Source organism: Tachysurus vachellii, chromosome 15, assembly GCF_030014155.1.
Source record: "Tachysurus vachellii isolate PV-2020 chromosome 15, HZAU_Pvac_v1, whole genome shotgun sequence".
Taxonomy (NCBI): domain Eukaryota; kingdom Metazoa; phylum Chordata; class Actinopteri; order Siluriformes; family Bagridae; genus Tachysurus; species Tachysurus vachellii.
Genome location: NC_083474.1, coordinates 5,836,364 through 5,853,148, shown reverse-complemented (window position 1 = coordinate 5,853,148; position 16,785 = coordinate 5,836,364). Strand labels below are relative to the sequence as shown.

The window sequence follows — 16,785 nt, the reverse complement described above, 5'->3', positions numbered from 1 at the left end:
CATATATTCGGGAGCACCGTCCCCACTTTTACTACTCAGATTCGGAAATTCTAAACCGGTTCTGAAGCAGGTGAAAACCTGGCCAGCAGGAGCCACCTTTGCAGAGACGCCTGGCAAATGTGGCAGGACATTCAGGCAATATGCTTGCCTTCATATGGAGCACTGATTCAGGATTTATATGGTTGAAATATACAGGAATAAAAAAAAAAAACAGGGTGAGCATTCTGCAGATCACTAATAGCCCCAAAGAGCTCACAGTGTCTCCTTGTCACGCTAGGCCAGAAGAAGGACTCAAATGCAGGACGCTAATGTAATAATTAAAGTCTTTGATGAACTGGGCAGATTGACAGACCGAAAATTGGGACAGGAGCAGCACAGTAATCGAAACACAGGCAGATCAATGCAGGCCAGGCCGAAGCACAGAGTAATAAACAGTCCGTAATCAGGTACACCAGAAGGCATGGTTAAGCAGGGCAGGCAAAAACACAGTGTGAAAAACAGTCCAATAAACTGGTACACAAGCAGTCAGAACAATCCAGAGCAAGAAAAACCAGGCAGGGGAGAAACAGCAACAAGGCTGGATGAAATTACAGGTGCACTAAGCAAACTGAGGAGACCATCTGGCAAGGAACCATATGGAAGCAGCACCCTTATATAGTACCTGATACCTAAAATGGCCACCGCCCCGGAAGTAAAAATTCAAGATGGCCGCCGAAGAGGGAAGAGCACACCTTAGCATTAGAACTGGGGCGAATGTACATGCCAACAATAAAAGCACTGGTGAATTCCCATGGTAATTAAAATGGCCTGCATCTAACAATCACAAACTCCACTAGCAATGAGCAGTAACTAAAAACAAGCACAGAGTTCTCGGACCATTCTACGTTGATGTAAAACACACATGCCACCACCATGAGCCTTTCTGTAGGAACAAAATGTGGTAACCTTTCCAGCTGTATGGCAGCATCTAGAACTTTGTCGCTGACTCGTGTCTACGTACTGTAAAAACAACGACAGAACAGTCTCTAAACTCTCATAGTATGGTCCACTTGAGTCAGATGTAGTCCAATTTATTGTAGTCCAGGGATCAGATGTCTGATACTATTAGATACTGTTAGAGAGAATGCAGCCAAAAAGAAGAAACTGAGAGATTAAAAACAAGTTATTGAACTTCATTCTGGGCCATTTTCATGGGTTCAGTGGCAGACAGGTCAGATATATGAATTCAAACACACACTTTGTCTGATCAGAAATGCTTGTCTTTTATTCTAACCATATCTGATGAGAAATTCAGTGTTCAGATTTAGGAACAGAAAGAGGAAGCCTATGATTATTTCTATATTACATTTTTACATGATGATATGGGTTTCGAATAAAGCAGAACGTATGACTTGTCCTGAATTCATTACCTATTAGGAATAGGATACACTACAATGGAACAGCTTACAGATATTAAATAAACTATCGAGGAGAATATATCACTATAAACTGTTCCTACATATACTATATTTGCTTAACGTTAAGACAGCACAAAAATTTCTACAGCTGGCACCAGGTTTGTCCTGAATTAACGTGTACCGAAGTCTACAAATTCCATCATTTTTCTACTCTGGATCAAGACATAAAATATTACAGAATTTAGATTTGAAACCCTATTGTTGTGCTTAAAATAATACATGCAGGAAGATTTTCTCAAGTGCTATAATTATGGCAGAATCTTCAAGTTCAGTCAACACACAAATCAAATTTTCAGGCAGCAGCTGGTGGGAGGAGTGACGGTGTGTTCACACTGAGGACAGGAAGACGACACCGGAAACTTATGTGCTGACAATCTAGACAGTAGTAGCTTACAAGTTATTCAACAATCTCGACGAGATGTTTGCAGCTGTGCTGTTTATAACAGGTATGTCTCTTTGTTTAGCTTACTCTATGGTAATCTTACACGTTTAAGTAAGAAGTATACACATTATACATGGTACAGATAAAATATATACGATTTTTGATTAAAACAGAACCAAGTGTGAAGAGTTTCTTACATTTGTTACTATTCTGTACTAGGCTTTAGTTTTTTTATTTTCTGAATATATTTTCACAGAGATTTACACAGCATTGGGATTCAATATATACACTGAGCCAGTGGGCAATTTTACAAACGATGACCCGCTGTTTGGCCAAACCATTATTCAGTCACAGGATGGGTTAGTATCTTTCACAAAGATTTTAAAATAGCAAAATATGTTTAATATGCTTATTAACCAAAGGCTCTGAAATCAGATGTGAGTGAAAATTCTTGTGCTTTTATATATATTTATATATATTATTTATTCATTTATTTTTAGACTTTACGTTCCTTCTCCAACCTCTGGAGACGTTTTCAGATGCAAAGAGAATATATGTACCAGTATGAATATTAATGGTAAAGTTTTTCTTTGTCCATCTCATATGTATTTTAAAAATAGGCCAGTCATGCTTATATAGTATAGTATATTACACATATACTATATATAGTATATATAATAGTATAGTATATTACACTATTTAATAAGTAACATTTGCTTTTAATGGCAATTATTGTAACATGATCATGACATTTTCACACTGTAATACTTTATTGTAATTAAAAAGTATGCTAATAAATCAATTACAGACGTAACAAAAGGCTTGACTCCAATTGCATCTGTAGCATCCAGGTTGAAGGATGATGAGGAGCACTTTCTGGTATATATATATTTTTTTTTCCATATTTTCAATCACATAAAATGAAATATATGAATAATAAATACAATTTTTTAAACTTATTTTAAACTGATTATGATATCGTGTGTGAGTTTGCTGTCTCCTCCTCATGACACATCTAGTTCTCTGTGAAACCACAGTTTCCCTTTGCAGAAGGAGTCAGACATAACGACTTCTCTTTTAAGCACCCTGTCAAGTTCCCTCATGAATTGACTATGAAAAGAGATGATATGGTGCTGACCTGGAGCTTGATAAATAAATGTTGTGTAGACTATGCATAAAACTGTAGCCGTATACAGAGACAAACACCGGAGTTAATAACAAATTAGCAGGTCCTTTAAAAGTCTCTGGGGAATTTTATTTTCCCTATAGATTGCAGCCATCTGCCGTCACTCCTGACCTTTCTTAGTCATAAAGCCGACCACACACAATTGTGACAAACAATAGAGACTTCCCCAGAAGCCAACCTTTGTTGTAATTCTGCTTTCCTTCTGTGAGGCACTTTATTATCTAAAACATGACAATTCAGTTACGAAGTTTTTATATGGCATCATTAAAACATTGGTACAAAAAATTTGATAAATAAATGAATTACTTTATTTATTTATTTTCAGGTAGTCAGGTTTATTTTAATTGAAAATTTCTAGAAAAGCTCATGAACCGTAAATGAAGGTCTGTTGTCTCAACACTTAGGTTTGTAAGCAAGTTCAGACAAGGAATTCATCGACTGAGTATTTCAACGGAAACTGTACATTTATATCTGATGATCATAAAAAGAGCAAAATCTATCCTGTTAATTTGGGTATGTGTCTGCACTAAATAACAAGAAATTCTATGGTCAGAATACTTACCACTGATCCTCACTTAATAATAATGCACCATATTAGTTTTAGAGCTGCAGAATCCAAATGCTACCAACAACAACAACAACAACAACAACAATAACAACAGATATCAAGCCAGTCGAATGTCTCAAGGTAAAGAATTTGACTAAATAGTAAAAATGAATGCTAATTAGGTATATATTATGCATATTTTAACTGTTAATTAACTGTATTTTTAAATACTGTAAATAATTGTAATTAGACAAGTCGAGGAAGAGAAGAGCTGAAGAGGATGACACAATTGCTGAAGGTATTTCAAATCTGATCCATGATCAGATTATACAACAAAAGATACAGAATATCAGTTTGCATGTTCTCTCTGATGCAACTTCCTTAAACTACAGTTTGGATTTGCATATAAGTCATATGTATTTTTTTTAATCTCTTTTGCTACTTGTGTTTATGTAAAGATGCAGGGACGGAGATCGCTTTTGTGCTTGACGGCTCTGGTAGCATTGACAAGGAGGATTTTGTAAGGGCAAAAGACTTTATAAGTAACGTGATGAAAAATGTTTGGACAACATGTTTCAGTGTAAGTAAGGGACAAAACATTATAAAAACTCAAGATTTGATAAGTGTATAAACCTGTATAACAATATACAACCCATTGTAGTATATTAGTAAAATACTGGTCATAATTACCGTTTTATTCCTTTTATACCATTTAAAATATAGTAGAGTATCTGTAATTTTTAACTTGTTAAAATTAGAAAAAGGTAAACACTACTTCTGCTCGAGGTTTCTTCCTTGTATTTTCATAGGGTGTTTTTCATTGACACCTCTGGCTTACTCATTAGGGATACATTTTATTTTAACATTTATAATGTTTGGACTATATATATAAAATGTAGTGTTTATCTGATGTCTGATTATTATAGTGTTTATAATGTTTAGCTGATGTCTTTCTCACTAGTGTGTTAGTAAAAATAAAAAGAAGAGAAATTATATAATGGAAAAAAGAAAAGTATAAAGTACTAAAACACAATGAACATCATTGAATTTTCAGAACATCATCACAATGAACATGTCTGTCGAATTGGATAAATTTTCATCATCAACACAGTCAAAACTAAACAGTTTACATATAAATGATAAAGTTATATAAATGATAAACTCTTTGTCCTCAGTGCAACTTTGCAATAGTGCAGTTTGGGAGAGACATAAGAACAGAACTCTCTCTACAAGAAAATAATGACAGTAACAGTGCCTTGGATAAGGTGAAGAAAATAAAACAGATTAATGCAATCACCAAGACTGCCTCAGCCCTCTACCATGTTCTGTAAGTACTCTAACACAAACATTCATTATTATGAGTTTATGCAAAAGTGCATAAATTGCCAGTAGTCCATCGTAGCACATCTTATATTTATTAGCACCTCTGTCCTGTACAACCCGCAGCACAGACATTTTTGTTCCTCAAAATGGATCAAAAAAGAATGCAAAAAAAATGATTATCCTACTGTCTGATGGAGAAATGTCAGGAGATACAAGAAACCTCAGCGATGTTTTGAACATGCCACAGATGAATGGGATTACTCGCTATGCCATAGGAGTAAGTGTACACTTTTATAATGTTTCGTGTCTCTAGTGACACAAATTGAACGGGAACTAGTAATATGCATCACTCTCACTCACTCATTTTCTACCGCTTATCCGAACTACCTCGGGTCACGGGGAGCCTGTGCCTATCTCAGGCGTCATCGGGCATCAAGGCAGGATACACCCTGGACGGAGTGCCAACCCATCACAAGGCACACACACACACACACACACACACACACACACACACTCATTCACTCACAAACTACGGACAATGTGAGATGCCAATCAACCTACCATGCATGTCTTTGGACCGGGGGAGGAAACCGGAGTACCTGGAGGAAACCCCCGAGGCACGGGGAGAACATGCAAACTCCACACACACAAGGCGGAGGCGGGAATCGAACCCCCAACCCTGGAGGTGTGAGGCAAACGTGCTAACCACTAAGCCACCATGCCCCCTAATATGCATCATCTAGTATTAAATTCCTACTTGGTCTACACCAGATGGTTGCCGAACCCAAAGTTTAATCTTGTTACCTTTATTTTTATATAATTTGTACAAATACTCGATTAGAAAGTTAAAACATCATTTGGCTAAAAAGTGAAAGCTGTAATAATTTCTTCCATTGCTTTGTCCAAATGTCAAAGATAATTCATATTTAATAAACTTTAAAAATGTTTTAAGCATATGTGATTAATATCAAAAACTTCTTTAGGTTTTTTTTGAAAATAAGACTGTGTAAATGCATCTTTAAAATATATTATATATAGAGATATAAAGGGTTCATTACCAATATAGCACTAATACACTAATCTTCTATTCTCAGGTGGGGTCAGAGGTCCTGAATAAATCAAAAGCAATAAAAGAAATGATAGAAATTGCTGGCAGCAGTGAAAGATTTTTCAGAGTTTCTAATTATGCAGCCTTGGAAAAAATTCTGTCTTCTTTGGAAAACAGCATAATTGCAATTGAAGGTACTGTAAGTTATTTGAAAATAAGTGCAAATCACTCCTGTTGTTAATAACTGATCAATAATTTATATTTACACTGCTGAATTTTTGTTGAAATTTTGCTGAATTCATTTAGAAATAAAAGAATTTAAAAAATGTTAGTTAGCACCTTTGTATCAGTCAGTAGGTCTTCTGCTTTGGGTGAGTTCAGGATCGAAGACTTTGCATGTTGTGGTTACTCTGTAATATGAAGAGCTGCAATTTATTTGCCTTATGATTAACCTTATGAGAGAAAAAAAAAACATTAAATGTTTTTCCACAACATTAAATGTAATTTTACACTGTTAAAGCATATAATATGTTGTTCATTAATAAATAAAAAAAATGCAGTTAGATTTGCAGTTAAAATTGCAGATATTTTACAGTAGTATGAGACAAAATAAATCATTCAGGACTGGCTGTGGAACACTAGTGATAAAAGACATGAATAGTAGCAGTAATCCCACTTCATTTCAGTCCTCATCACACCACTATACCAATGATTATTTTATTTTAACCGCATGTTTTTTAATGTTTTATACCTTACTTATTCAAACACTGCTTGTTAGGCCAAGTTTCGAGAGACATCAAGCTTGTATTTAATCATACATCAAAAAGGACATATGTAGGATTAGGGTTAGGGATTGAATTGAAATATCATGAAAAAAGTTATGAATATGTCAATCTGTAACAGAGCTAAAGATTGTGATGAACGAAGCACATAAGATTCACTGAGTTTTACTTTACTGCAGACGCCATTAAGTCAAATCTCTTTCATTATGGAATAATAAACTTGTTCCTGACATATTATCTGTTTAACTACAAAATTATTGTTGCTTCCAAACTTTTAGTAAGAAAAAAAGAAAGAAAGAAAAAGTAGTGCTTTTTGTCTAATATGCTTTTAGATTTTGATTAAAGATGTGTAACTGTGTCACGGTGTAACTAATTGATTGTCTCTTCTATCAGGCTTACAAAAGGGAGCAGGTTTTGAATTTCAGCTTGCAGAGGCTGGATTTAGCTCTCACATTACGCGTGATGTAAGTACCAGATAAGTACAGCTAGAGTTTTTTTAAAAGACTTAAAGTAACTGTATTTGTTTAAAAGGTATCATGAGTATTTGAGTTTGTCTTATATGATTACATACTGTACCATCTCTGTAAATCTGTAGGGTTCAATCCTTTTTGGTGCGGTGGGGGCCTATGACTGGAGTGGAGGGATCATTTTAACAAAAAATAACAAGGAACCTTTGACATTTTTTAATGCATCCAAGGAAGAACCCAGATTTTCCTATTTAGGTATGATAAACAGAAAGCATTAAAGCGTGTTAAAGAAACATTTTCATCAGATCACACCCTAAAGCTTTTTGGTAATTACAGGTTACAGTGTGACATCAGCAAATACAGACTCAAAAACACTGTATATATCTGGGGCTCCCAGGTACAACTTGACTGGTGCAGTGTTTATTTTTAATGGGAACAATCAAGACATACTACAAGGAGATCAGGTTTGAAGAAATATTTCAAATGAATAAAAGCAAGAAATACTTGGAATCTTTCTTTGGATAAAATATCTGTCTTTTATGCTGGAAATGTTTGACAGTAACGGAAATAACTAATGGTTCTGCAGGTAGGGTCTTACTTTGGATCAGTTCTCTGTGTCTTGGACGTCAATCATACAGATTATCTTCTGGTTGGAGCTCCACATTTCCACGTAAAAGGGGAAGAGGGCAAAGTGCTGATTTACAAACTGAATAAAGTATAGCTACTAATTGCATCTTTCCTTCCAAATATTTTTTTGGATTTTGTGTCCTTTAAATTAACCATTCAACGGACTGTTCCTGCAGGGGAAATTTGAGAAAGAAGCATCTGAATTGCGAGGACTAGAAAATTACGTACGTGCAAGGTTTGGCTCTGCCATTGCTGATATTGGAGACATTGATGGGAACTTAATCAGAGATGTGGCAGTGGGAGCTCCACTTGAAGAAAATGATGCAGGATGTGTCTACATATTTAACGGATTCGAACACGGGATAAACAAACAGTTTTCACAGGTAGGCTTTTCAATTCATTAAGTATTAACCTCCTTGAACTTTCATTTTTTTGTAATGGAAAATTTGTACTTTTGTGCTTTTTACAATTTGTTTTTGACACAATTTAAAGGTAATTTGAAACATGGTTTGAATAAATATTCACACCTTTATATCAAAACCTGGTAGAACCAAATTTGCCTCCAATTACAGTTGTCACCTTTGCATCACTTACTGTGATTAAAGTCATCTAGGATTTGGATCCCGACCTTTTTGTCCAGTCCTCTGCAAAATTGCTCTATTCATGCTTGAATAGACGGAGACCAAAAATTCTCAAACAAATTGACCTCTCGGGTTTGGCTCAGGTTATTGGTTTTGAACCACTCCAGTCTAATATTCTTAGGGTTGTTGTGCAGCTGGAAGGTGAACCTTATAAAAATAATCATATAAGAAGATCTACCATGTTTCACTGTTCTAATGGGATAAAAGTTCTTTAACATCAAAACAGAGAACCATTTTCCATATGTTCTCTAACATGTCCTTTGGCAAACTCCTTACTACTTTGCCTGTAAACAGCTTGTTCTCTCAGAGTTACTCGCTTTTTTTTAACAAATTACATAATGGATTTGTCGATTTAAAGGTGATGTTAAAACTTTGATGCAAAAAGTCATTTTTTCATCATTTCTGTTTTACCTCATTGATTTCTCTTATATTTTGAGTGAGTGATTTTTTTTCTTCACAGAGAATCACACCCTCAGACTTCGGTTTTAAACTTGTGCACTTTGGCCAGGCAGTGAGTGTCATGCCTTCAGCGGAAAACAAACAACCAGTTATCAGTGTTGGGAGTGAAGGTGTCATAACTTTCTTTAAGTGAGTATAGAAAATAGCATTATCGTTGGGAAAAAAATGCTCATGGTTTGATGATGTGGTATCGCAGTATTTGACAGTGTGTTCTACTTCAGCAAAATTTCAAAAAGGATGTTGTGGTTGTTCATTGTTTTCTTTTTTAATACTGTAGATTTATATTTGTATGAAATGGTTATAAGCTACAATTTAAGGACCATGAAATATGACATAAAACTACAGAATGGAAAATTTGGAAATCTGAGTCTCATGGATTAATCAGGGGGAGTTTTTCCAATCTCAGATCAGTCAACTTCGCCGGTGGCCGGTCAAATTTCTGTATAACAAAGAGCCGTGATTTCAGCGACAACATGCTACAAAGAGACAGTGCTACTACAAGTGTCTAAACTAAGCTTTTCTTAATTCTAAGCAATTTAGACATGGCACAGTAAGGCAACAAATCTGAAACACTGATCAAATGACTCCTTTGACTAAACCTGTATGTCATGTGTGGTATGACATTTCTTCAGTTCCTCATTAAAAATTTTGGTTCCTACATGAGCTTTGTTCCTATTGAACACACTACATACACTACGTGTATGTGGACACCTGAGCATCATACTCATATGTTTTTGTTGCTGTTAATAGCCTCTACTCTTTTGAAAATGCTTTCCAATCAATTTTGGTACGTGACTGTAATAAAATACGCCTATTGGAGATTTGGAGAAACCCACGTAGGGGTTTGATCATCAGGAGTCCACATACTTTTTTGTCAGCATAATGTGTAAGTTATCATATACAATTTTGTATAAAAAATTAGACTCACTGTATTCAGTTTAGCCGGAGTAGAAGATTTGATGACATGGAACTCCAAAATTGGAGCAGTGTGAATTCTTTACATTACAGTGTCTTAAATGGAAACCGCAGTGACAAAATATAAATGAGAGAGAATCAAGTCAATTAAGAAATATTTGTCAGACTGCAACATAAGGAACCAATGTAGAAAAATATAGGTAGAAGCATGGATTGTAATTAGGTTAATGAAATCATGTCTTAAAAGAATTGTCTTTGGCTTTTAACTTACTTTAATTAACTGAGCTTATTATTATTATTTTTTTTATACCCACACTCACACTAAATACACCTCATCCTTTTTTATTTGCAACAAACAAATCGTTAAACCCTTAATGGACAATGAACCTTTAATATTGTCACATATCAAAGGTGAAGGCGGTTGCAGGGGGAGAATTTGTTTTTATATATATTGATGAACAAACCAAAACTGTGTCAAACAGTCAAACGTAGGCCTCGTTATTTGACGGATGCATGTTGAGAAGAGAGATGATGTTAAATGTGCATTTGTTAACGTATTTGTTATTTCACTTCTAGGACAATCCCTGTTATAATTATTAAGCCGGCAATAAAGGTTGACCATAAAATAATTCCCCTTGATAAGCAGAACACTGAAGACTCAAGCAAATTTATACTTAAGCTTACGATTTGCTTCAATACACCAAGAGGAGACATTAAGTGTAAGTAGTTATACACAAACCTCGATGTATCAGCTTAGTTTTCTGTCTTTCATTGTCTTTATTGAATTCTATTATTAATCATTTTTGCCTCCCAAACTTTATACCTTTAGCTGGTGAGCTACCAATAGAGTACAAGGTTGATTTGGACTCAGGTAAAGAACAAAAGAGACTGGAGTATAGCATGCCTCAAGGAGGGAAAATGAGCTTTATTCTAAAAAACACCCAAACCTGCATTGAAGAGAGAGATCTGAAATATTTGGTAAGTTAATATGAATCTCTTGAGCCTTGATCCCATGTAAAAAGTCTGTAATCTCTTTGATTCAAAAGGCTTTTTTATTTTGGCTTTTTTTTATACATCTGTTTGCAGGGCTGCTCTGATTGTTACTCACCTATCAAGATCAGGGTGAATTTTGCATTAATTCCATCCAGCACTACACCTATACGAGTTCTTGATGCATTTTCCCCAACAGAGGCCACAGAAGAGGTAAATATGACCAAATTAGGCAAATTAGCTTTGAAAACAGGGCAGAAAAAGTTTCGTTAAAAAACGTCACATTCCTCATCAGCAGTATAAACAAATTTTTTGAAACTGTAGGTTTTCACACAACTGCTGGTTAGTATTAATCTCTCAGTATTCAGTCAATGGATATTGCGCATTGGTTTTTAACATCACACCGGTTTTATACTCTCTTCACTGGTTACCAACCAAATATAGAATTGATTTTAAAATCAATGGGAATTCCTCAGGAATGCTCAGGAGCATTCCTTCATGGGAATGCTCCTGAGTACATTTCTGACCTGTTGACCCCTTATGGCTTTTCAAGAGCATTGAGGTCATCAGGTCAAAATCTGCTTGTGGTCCCTAAAACCCATTTTAAAACTTGGGGGGGTCTTTCTTTTCAGTGGCCCCCAGACTGTGGAACGCGTTGCCCTTGTCTCTGCTAGTGGCTGATTCTGCTGATTCTTTTAAAAAGCAACTGAAGACACGCTTATTTAGACAAGCTTTTAGCTGACTGGGCTTTTATGGTTTCATCCCTGTTGTAGTGTGTTTTATTATTTTAGAGTTGACGTTTTACTGTCTCTAATAATTTCTCTTTTTTACTTTGCAAGAATGTTTTATTGTACATTTAAGTTTTATTGTTATATTTTATAAAGTACTTTGTGATTTTATCTGTGAAAGGTGCTTTATAAATAAATTTTACTTACTTACTTACTTTTACGACGTTCGTGGGTTAGAATGGTACCCCCTATTTTAAGGGTCTGAAATCGTTGATTCCCTTAATATATGTTTTTAAAGAAATTATGTCTTCTCCATTTGTCTTAGTGTAAAGATGTACACAATTCACATGTAGATTATACAGCAATTGACTAAAACAATTTAATTTCCTTTTTGTCTTCTACGGTCTTCAATGTATAATGTGTCTATAGACATTTGTACATAATGATAATTATATATATATAGATAGATAGATAGATAGATAGATAGATAGATAGATAGATAGATAGATAGATAGATAGATAGATGTTGGGCATTGTTAGCTCAGTGGCAGCTCACTGGATAAGGCATTAGCATTAAGCTACTGAGCAACAGTACCTTCAATGTGTGAAGGTTGGGCCCTTAAACATGAACATTAACCCTTAACTGCACAGCAGCTGTGTACTAATTCAATTGTAATTTTCTTTGGATAACAAGAGTCAGCCTAAGGAAAATTTACAGTTCAGTCCAATTTCTTGTTTCAAAAATGATTAAAGAACTTCACAGTGTTTATTGTCTTTTTTATGGTGCAGATTGTGTTTGAAAGAGATTGCAGGGATCAGCAATGTAAGGCTGAAATTTCATTGAACACCTCAAAACTCAGGTTTGGCTGTCATTATGTCAATATTCAACCCTACTGTTTTGTTTTTTTTTCTGTTTTAACACTGACAATTGTTCCCATCATTATAGCCATGACATTGTAGTAATTGGCTCCAGTCAAACTTTGGATGTAAAGTTTAATCTGATGAACTCTGGAGACAATTCCTATATGACCACTCTGACTCTCACGTATCCTGAAATGCTATCTTTTAAGGTAAATCACAATTATCCTCAAACCTCTGGAGTATTGGCTTGAAAACCACATTGCTAGCTCATAATTTCAGTTTTAATTTTTTATGTGTTTTTTTTTTTTTAGAAATCTGAAGGTGGAACATGTGAGGATAAAAATGACATTCATCAAATAGTGTGTAAACTTTTGCACCCCATATTCAGATGGAATGAACAGGTATTACTCACGCACGTTGTAGGAATAAAATCTAAATAGACATTATTTTAAAACATAACAAAACTGCTACTCTTCTTTTTTTCCACTTTGCTGTACAGACCAGTGTTACCATCAGTTGGCAGCCGATCAACAGAAAGACAAACGGCACAGATTCAATTACTGCTCACTTAACAGGGTTGGAACCTACACTTTTATTTTAATTGAGAAACATTTCAGATCCTTGTGGTATGTTGTACTGAAAAGTTATACCAATCTACATTTATTTTCAGTGGAAATAACGGCAGTGAGGTACTCGATTATAAGACGTATAGTTTCACAGTGAAGAAAGCCCTTGACGTTCAGTTTATCGGGTAAGGAATTCTACAAATCTTTATTTTTTTTCTTTTCATTTTAACCTTTTCTTTATCATGCTGTTTACAGAAAGCTTTTTCCATTTAACAGCACAGTCATGCCAAACAGACTAAATATTACAGAGGAAGAAGAAAGCAGTACACAATTGCTAAATTTCAATTTTAAGGTACATTTTCTGAATAGCATTGTTTCTGCTGTGTCGTATTCTGGTTTTATTCTAATTCTAATTTTAACATTTAGAGCTCACTTGTGTCTTATATTTGCAGCTGCAAGGACAAAACACATATAATGCCAAAATAACTGTGAAAATTACAATTGAAAATCACACAAGCAAATCACAAATCATCATCAAGAGTATTCAACCAAAGGTACATACAGACATGTGGGGTTTAATCTCATGCAATGTAATAATCTGAGAATAAGTTTTTAATCGAGACTATAAAGTGCTATTCTGCTAAATGGAGTTAATATAAATATAGATGAAAGTATCTGTTCAAACAACTTTCTGTACTGCAAGTACATTCTAACATGCTGTTTTCTTTTGGGTAGAACTGTACATGGCCCTCTGGTGGAAAAAATATGGTAACTTTCAAGTAAATTTAAAAAAAAAAAACGCTTATATTCTTTGCTATATACTGTATATTTTAATCATGTACATTATGGTCATGCTATTTTGTCTCTGTGGAAAACCTACCAGGTGTTATGTACTATGACAAAGTTGCATGAAATTAACATTATGGCCGAAACGCATATCCGAGACATTGAGGTACAGTGAAAAAACTATTAGTCTATTCATAGTCTACAATATCTCTGTTCATATCTTTTTTCAGTATTACCGATTGTTAAAGACAAGCATACTTGTTTGAAATATCTGAAACAAAGTCACTTTGGGAGTATAGATTGTAAGAATCCAGCCTGAAGGAACCTTCTTTTGAAGAACTTAATATACAATCGATATAAAAAATACTTTAGATACTATAGGCATGTGGTAGCCTAGTGGTTAAGGTGTTGGGCTACCAATCGGAAGGTTGTGAGTTCAATCCCAGGTCCCACTATTGGGCCCCTGAGCAAGGCCCTTAACCCTCAATTTCTTAGTTGTATTAAAAAAATAATAATAATTAGGTAATGTGTCACTCTGGATAAGGGCGTCTGCTAAATGCTGGAAATGTATAGGCAAGCTTCATTACCAATACTTGAGGCAATATTCAGTGGTTTTACTATCAATCAAGAAATCTAGAAACAAAAGAAGAGAAATATGCATGTTGGGAGAAATATATCAACAGATATTTATTTTGTGCTTTGTGTGTATACAGAAGTTTTGACCAAATGCAAACTTATCCCTTAACCTTTCAATTGAACAGGGTACATCTGAAAGGATCATTGCCAAAGGAAAAATGACATTTAATGAGAGCATTTATGATGGAACAAACATTCGAACAAGACATCAAGTGGGTGAAAGTTAGCCATAGATTTATGCATCAGTCTATATACGTTTTTTTATCTAACAATAAGTGGATCACTGATTCGTGTTTTTGCCTTAACAGCAGGTAGACGTTTTACTTGTTAAGCTGACTGTGGTGAAGTCAACTGCTCTTATTGTAGGCAGCTCCATTGGAGGGTTTGTCCTTCTTATCTTCATTATCATTATTCTCTTCAAGGTAAACATTTTTTTTCATTCTTTTTGCTACATAATTGAATAGTTTTTTGTTAATCCCTGAACATTATATTCATCTTAAAATATTAATACTTTCTTTCTTCTTTCATCCAGTGTGGATTTTTCCGCCGACGCCATAAGATTGATCGCAAACAGAGTACAAACTGAAGACATGCACAACACTGACCTGATAATTACTTACCGTTGTCTTTATTAGATGTCTGCACAAATGTTTTATTATTATTATTATTATTATTATTATTATTATTAATGTTATTATTACAGTTAAAATTGTAAACGGTTTTTGTAATGCTGTGTATATAGCGGTTGACTAAAAAAAATTAAGTTAAAATTCTGTTACATTTACAGAAATGCAGAAACGAATAACAGAGCCTGTGTTTAGCACATAAATAAGAAATATTTATATACACTGAAAAAAAATGCCCTTGGCTTATTGCTTAACTCTGTGTTTTTTTATACATATTTACCATTATTTGTTTGTTTTTTCATTTAGAATGTGATTGCCTAACTGAAATAATGAGTATATCTATGATTTACTGGGGAAATAAATAAGGATTAATTGTGATCTTAGTGGGGAACTTCTGTTCTGCAAGTTTACAGTATAAGATTACTAGTAGTGTTGGTGTTACTCAATAGAGAAGCGTTACGATAAATCTATAACACTAACCATACGGTTTGCCATTTTCAGAAATAAATTGTAAAGTCATGAACACATGTTAACTGGCTAGCTTGCTGCTAACAAAACACATGCTTTCATGGGTGTGTCCATGTTTTTTTCCACCCACTTTTTAGCCTGAATGTGTTGAGGTCAAAAATGCAGCATTATTATGTAGGCAATTAGACTCTTCTCTAGCATGTCCTCTAGGCTTTACAGTGTCTTTCCTGGTTATTATTATAATATCATTCCTTATTATTATAATATCATTCCTGTATTTTGCTTCTTCTACAAAAAGGATGGCGCAATTGGCCCTCTCGTTTTCAGTCAGAATTTTAATTTCACTATTTTAATTGTGAAATTTTAACTTTTATATATATATATATATATATATATATATATATATATATATATATATATATATATATATATATATATATATCACTAGACATGAAATATAATGTGGCTCAAAATCAGACCTAGCCCATTTAACTACTTTTTTTTTTAATCAAACAGATATTGCAAGCTGTGAGTTTACTTGAACAACTGATTGCATGCAAGATCAAAAATATACAATGGATCGTGTTTAGAACCAATAGTATAGAAGCTATGCTTTCTAAGTTCTGACTCACTTAAAGTTATGACCCTCTTATCTGAAGTTTTGCACTACCATCTGGAGTTATGCCCATCCATTTGGAGTTATATGATTCCCTGTCTGGAGTTTTGGCTCTCTTTTGGTGTTATGACCCTCCTATATGGAGTTACATCCTTGCAATCTGGACTTATTACTCTCCCATTTGGAGGTACACCCTACACATCTGATGTTATGACCTCCAATTTGATGATATTACCCTGACATCCGGTGTTATGACCCTGCCATCTGGTCTTATGACCCTCCCATCTGGGCTTATGACCCTCCAATCTGGTCTTATGACTCTCCGATATGATGTTATGACTCTGCCATCAGGTCTTATAATCCCATCTGGTGACATGATCCTCTAATCTGGAGTTATGACTGCCTATCAAATATTATGACAGGCCATCTAGAGTTTTGACCTACCATCTTGTGTTATGACCCTCCCATCTGGTCTTATGACTCTCCGATATGGTGTTATGACTCTGCCAACAGGTCTTATATCCATCCCATCTTGTGTTATGACCCTCCCGTCTGGAGTTATGGAGCTCCCATTTGGTTCTCCCATTTTTAGGGGTGCACCCTACACACCAGGAAGTGTACTGTAAGAAATAAAAAATGCGTAGTGTAAAAATAAGACGATGATGTTGAAGATC

The 16,785-nt window shown here is 34.8% G+C and overlaps 1 protein-coding gene across 3 annotated transcripts; it reads left to right on the top strand.

The window, feature by feature from the left end:
- Positions 1 to 1,779: 1,779 nt before the first annotated feature.
- Positions 1,780 to 15,405, top strand: itgae.2 (integrin, alpha E, tandem duplicate 2). Of its 3 annotated transcripts, none has more exons than XM_060888490.1 (32): positions 1,780 to 1,903; positions 2,096 to 2,198; positions 2,340 to 2,416; positions 2,648 to 2,718; positions 3,430 to 3,538; positions 3,624 to 3,713; positions 3,823 to 3,870; positions 4,031 to 4,152; positions 4,748 to 4,899; positions 5,019 to 5,172; positions 5,990 to 6,137; positions 7,119 to 7,189; positions 7,321 to 7,447; positions 7,529 to 7,656; positions 7,779 to 7,907; positions 7,996 to 8,202; positions 8,921 to 9,048; positions 10,411 to 10,553; positions 10,664 to 10,812; positions 10,921 to 11,037; positions 12,342 to 12,412; positions 12,499 to 12,622; positions 12,725 to 12,814; positions 12,913 to 12,989; positions 13,084 to 13,164; positions 13,256 to 13,331; positions 13,432 to 13,533; positions 13,715 to 13,747; positions 13,863 to 13,931; positions 14,527 to 14,613; positions 14,710 to 14,823; positions 14,934 to 15,405. In XM_060888490.1, the coding sequence occupies exons 1-32, from the start codon at positions 1,876 to 1,878 to the stop codon at positions 14,985 to 14,987; spliced, it is 3,279 nt and encodes a 1,092-aa protein (XP_060744473.1). In that variant the 5' UTR covers positions 1,780 to 1,875; the 3' UTR covers positions 14,988 to 15,405. The 3 variants fall into 3 exon arrangements, with proteins under 3 accessions (XP_060744473.1, XP_060744472.1, XP_060744471.1); XM_060888489.1 differs by having other exon boundaries at positions 13,851 to 13,931; positions 14,713 to 14,823; XM_060888488.1 differs by having other exon boundaries at positions 13,851 to 13,931.
- The last annotated feature ends 1,380 nt before the right edge of the window (positions 15,406 to 16,785 follow it).

Excerpts from the sequence above, each read along its gene's own strand:
- itgae.2 (XM_060888488.1), top strand. The coding sequence starts at position 1,876 with ATGTTTGCAGCTGTGCTGTTTATAACAG. Across the intron at positions 6,138-7,118 it reads CAGCATAATTGCAATTGAAG|GCTTACAAAAGGGAGCAGGT; the intron begins GTACTGTAAGTT and ends CTCTTCTATCAG. Across the intron at positions 12,815-12,912 it reads TATTCAGATGGAATGAACAG|ACCAGTGTTACCATCAGTTG; the intron begins GTATTACTCACG and ends TTTGCTGTACAG.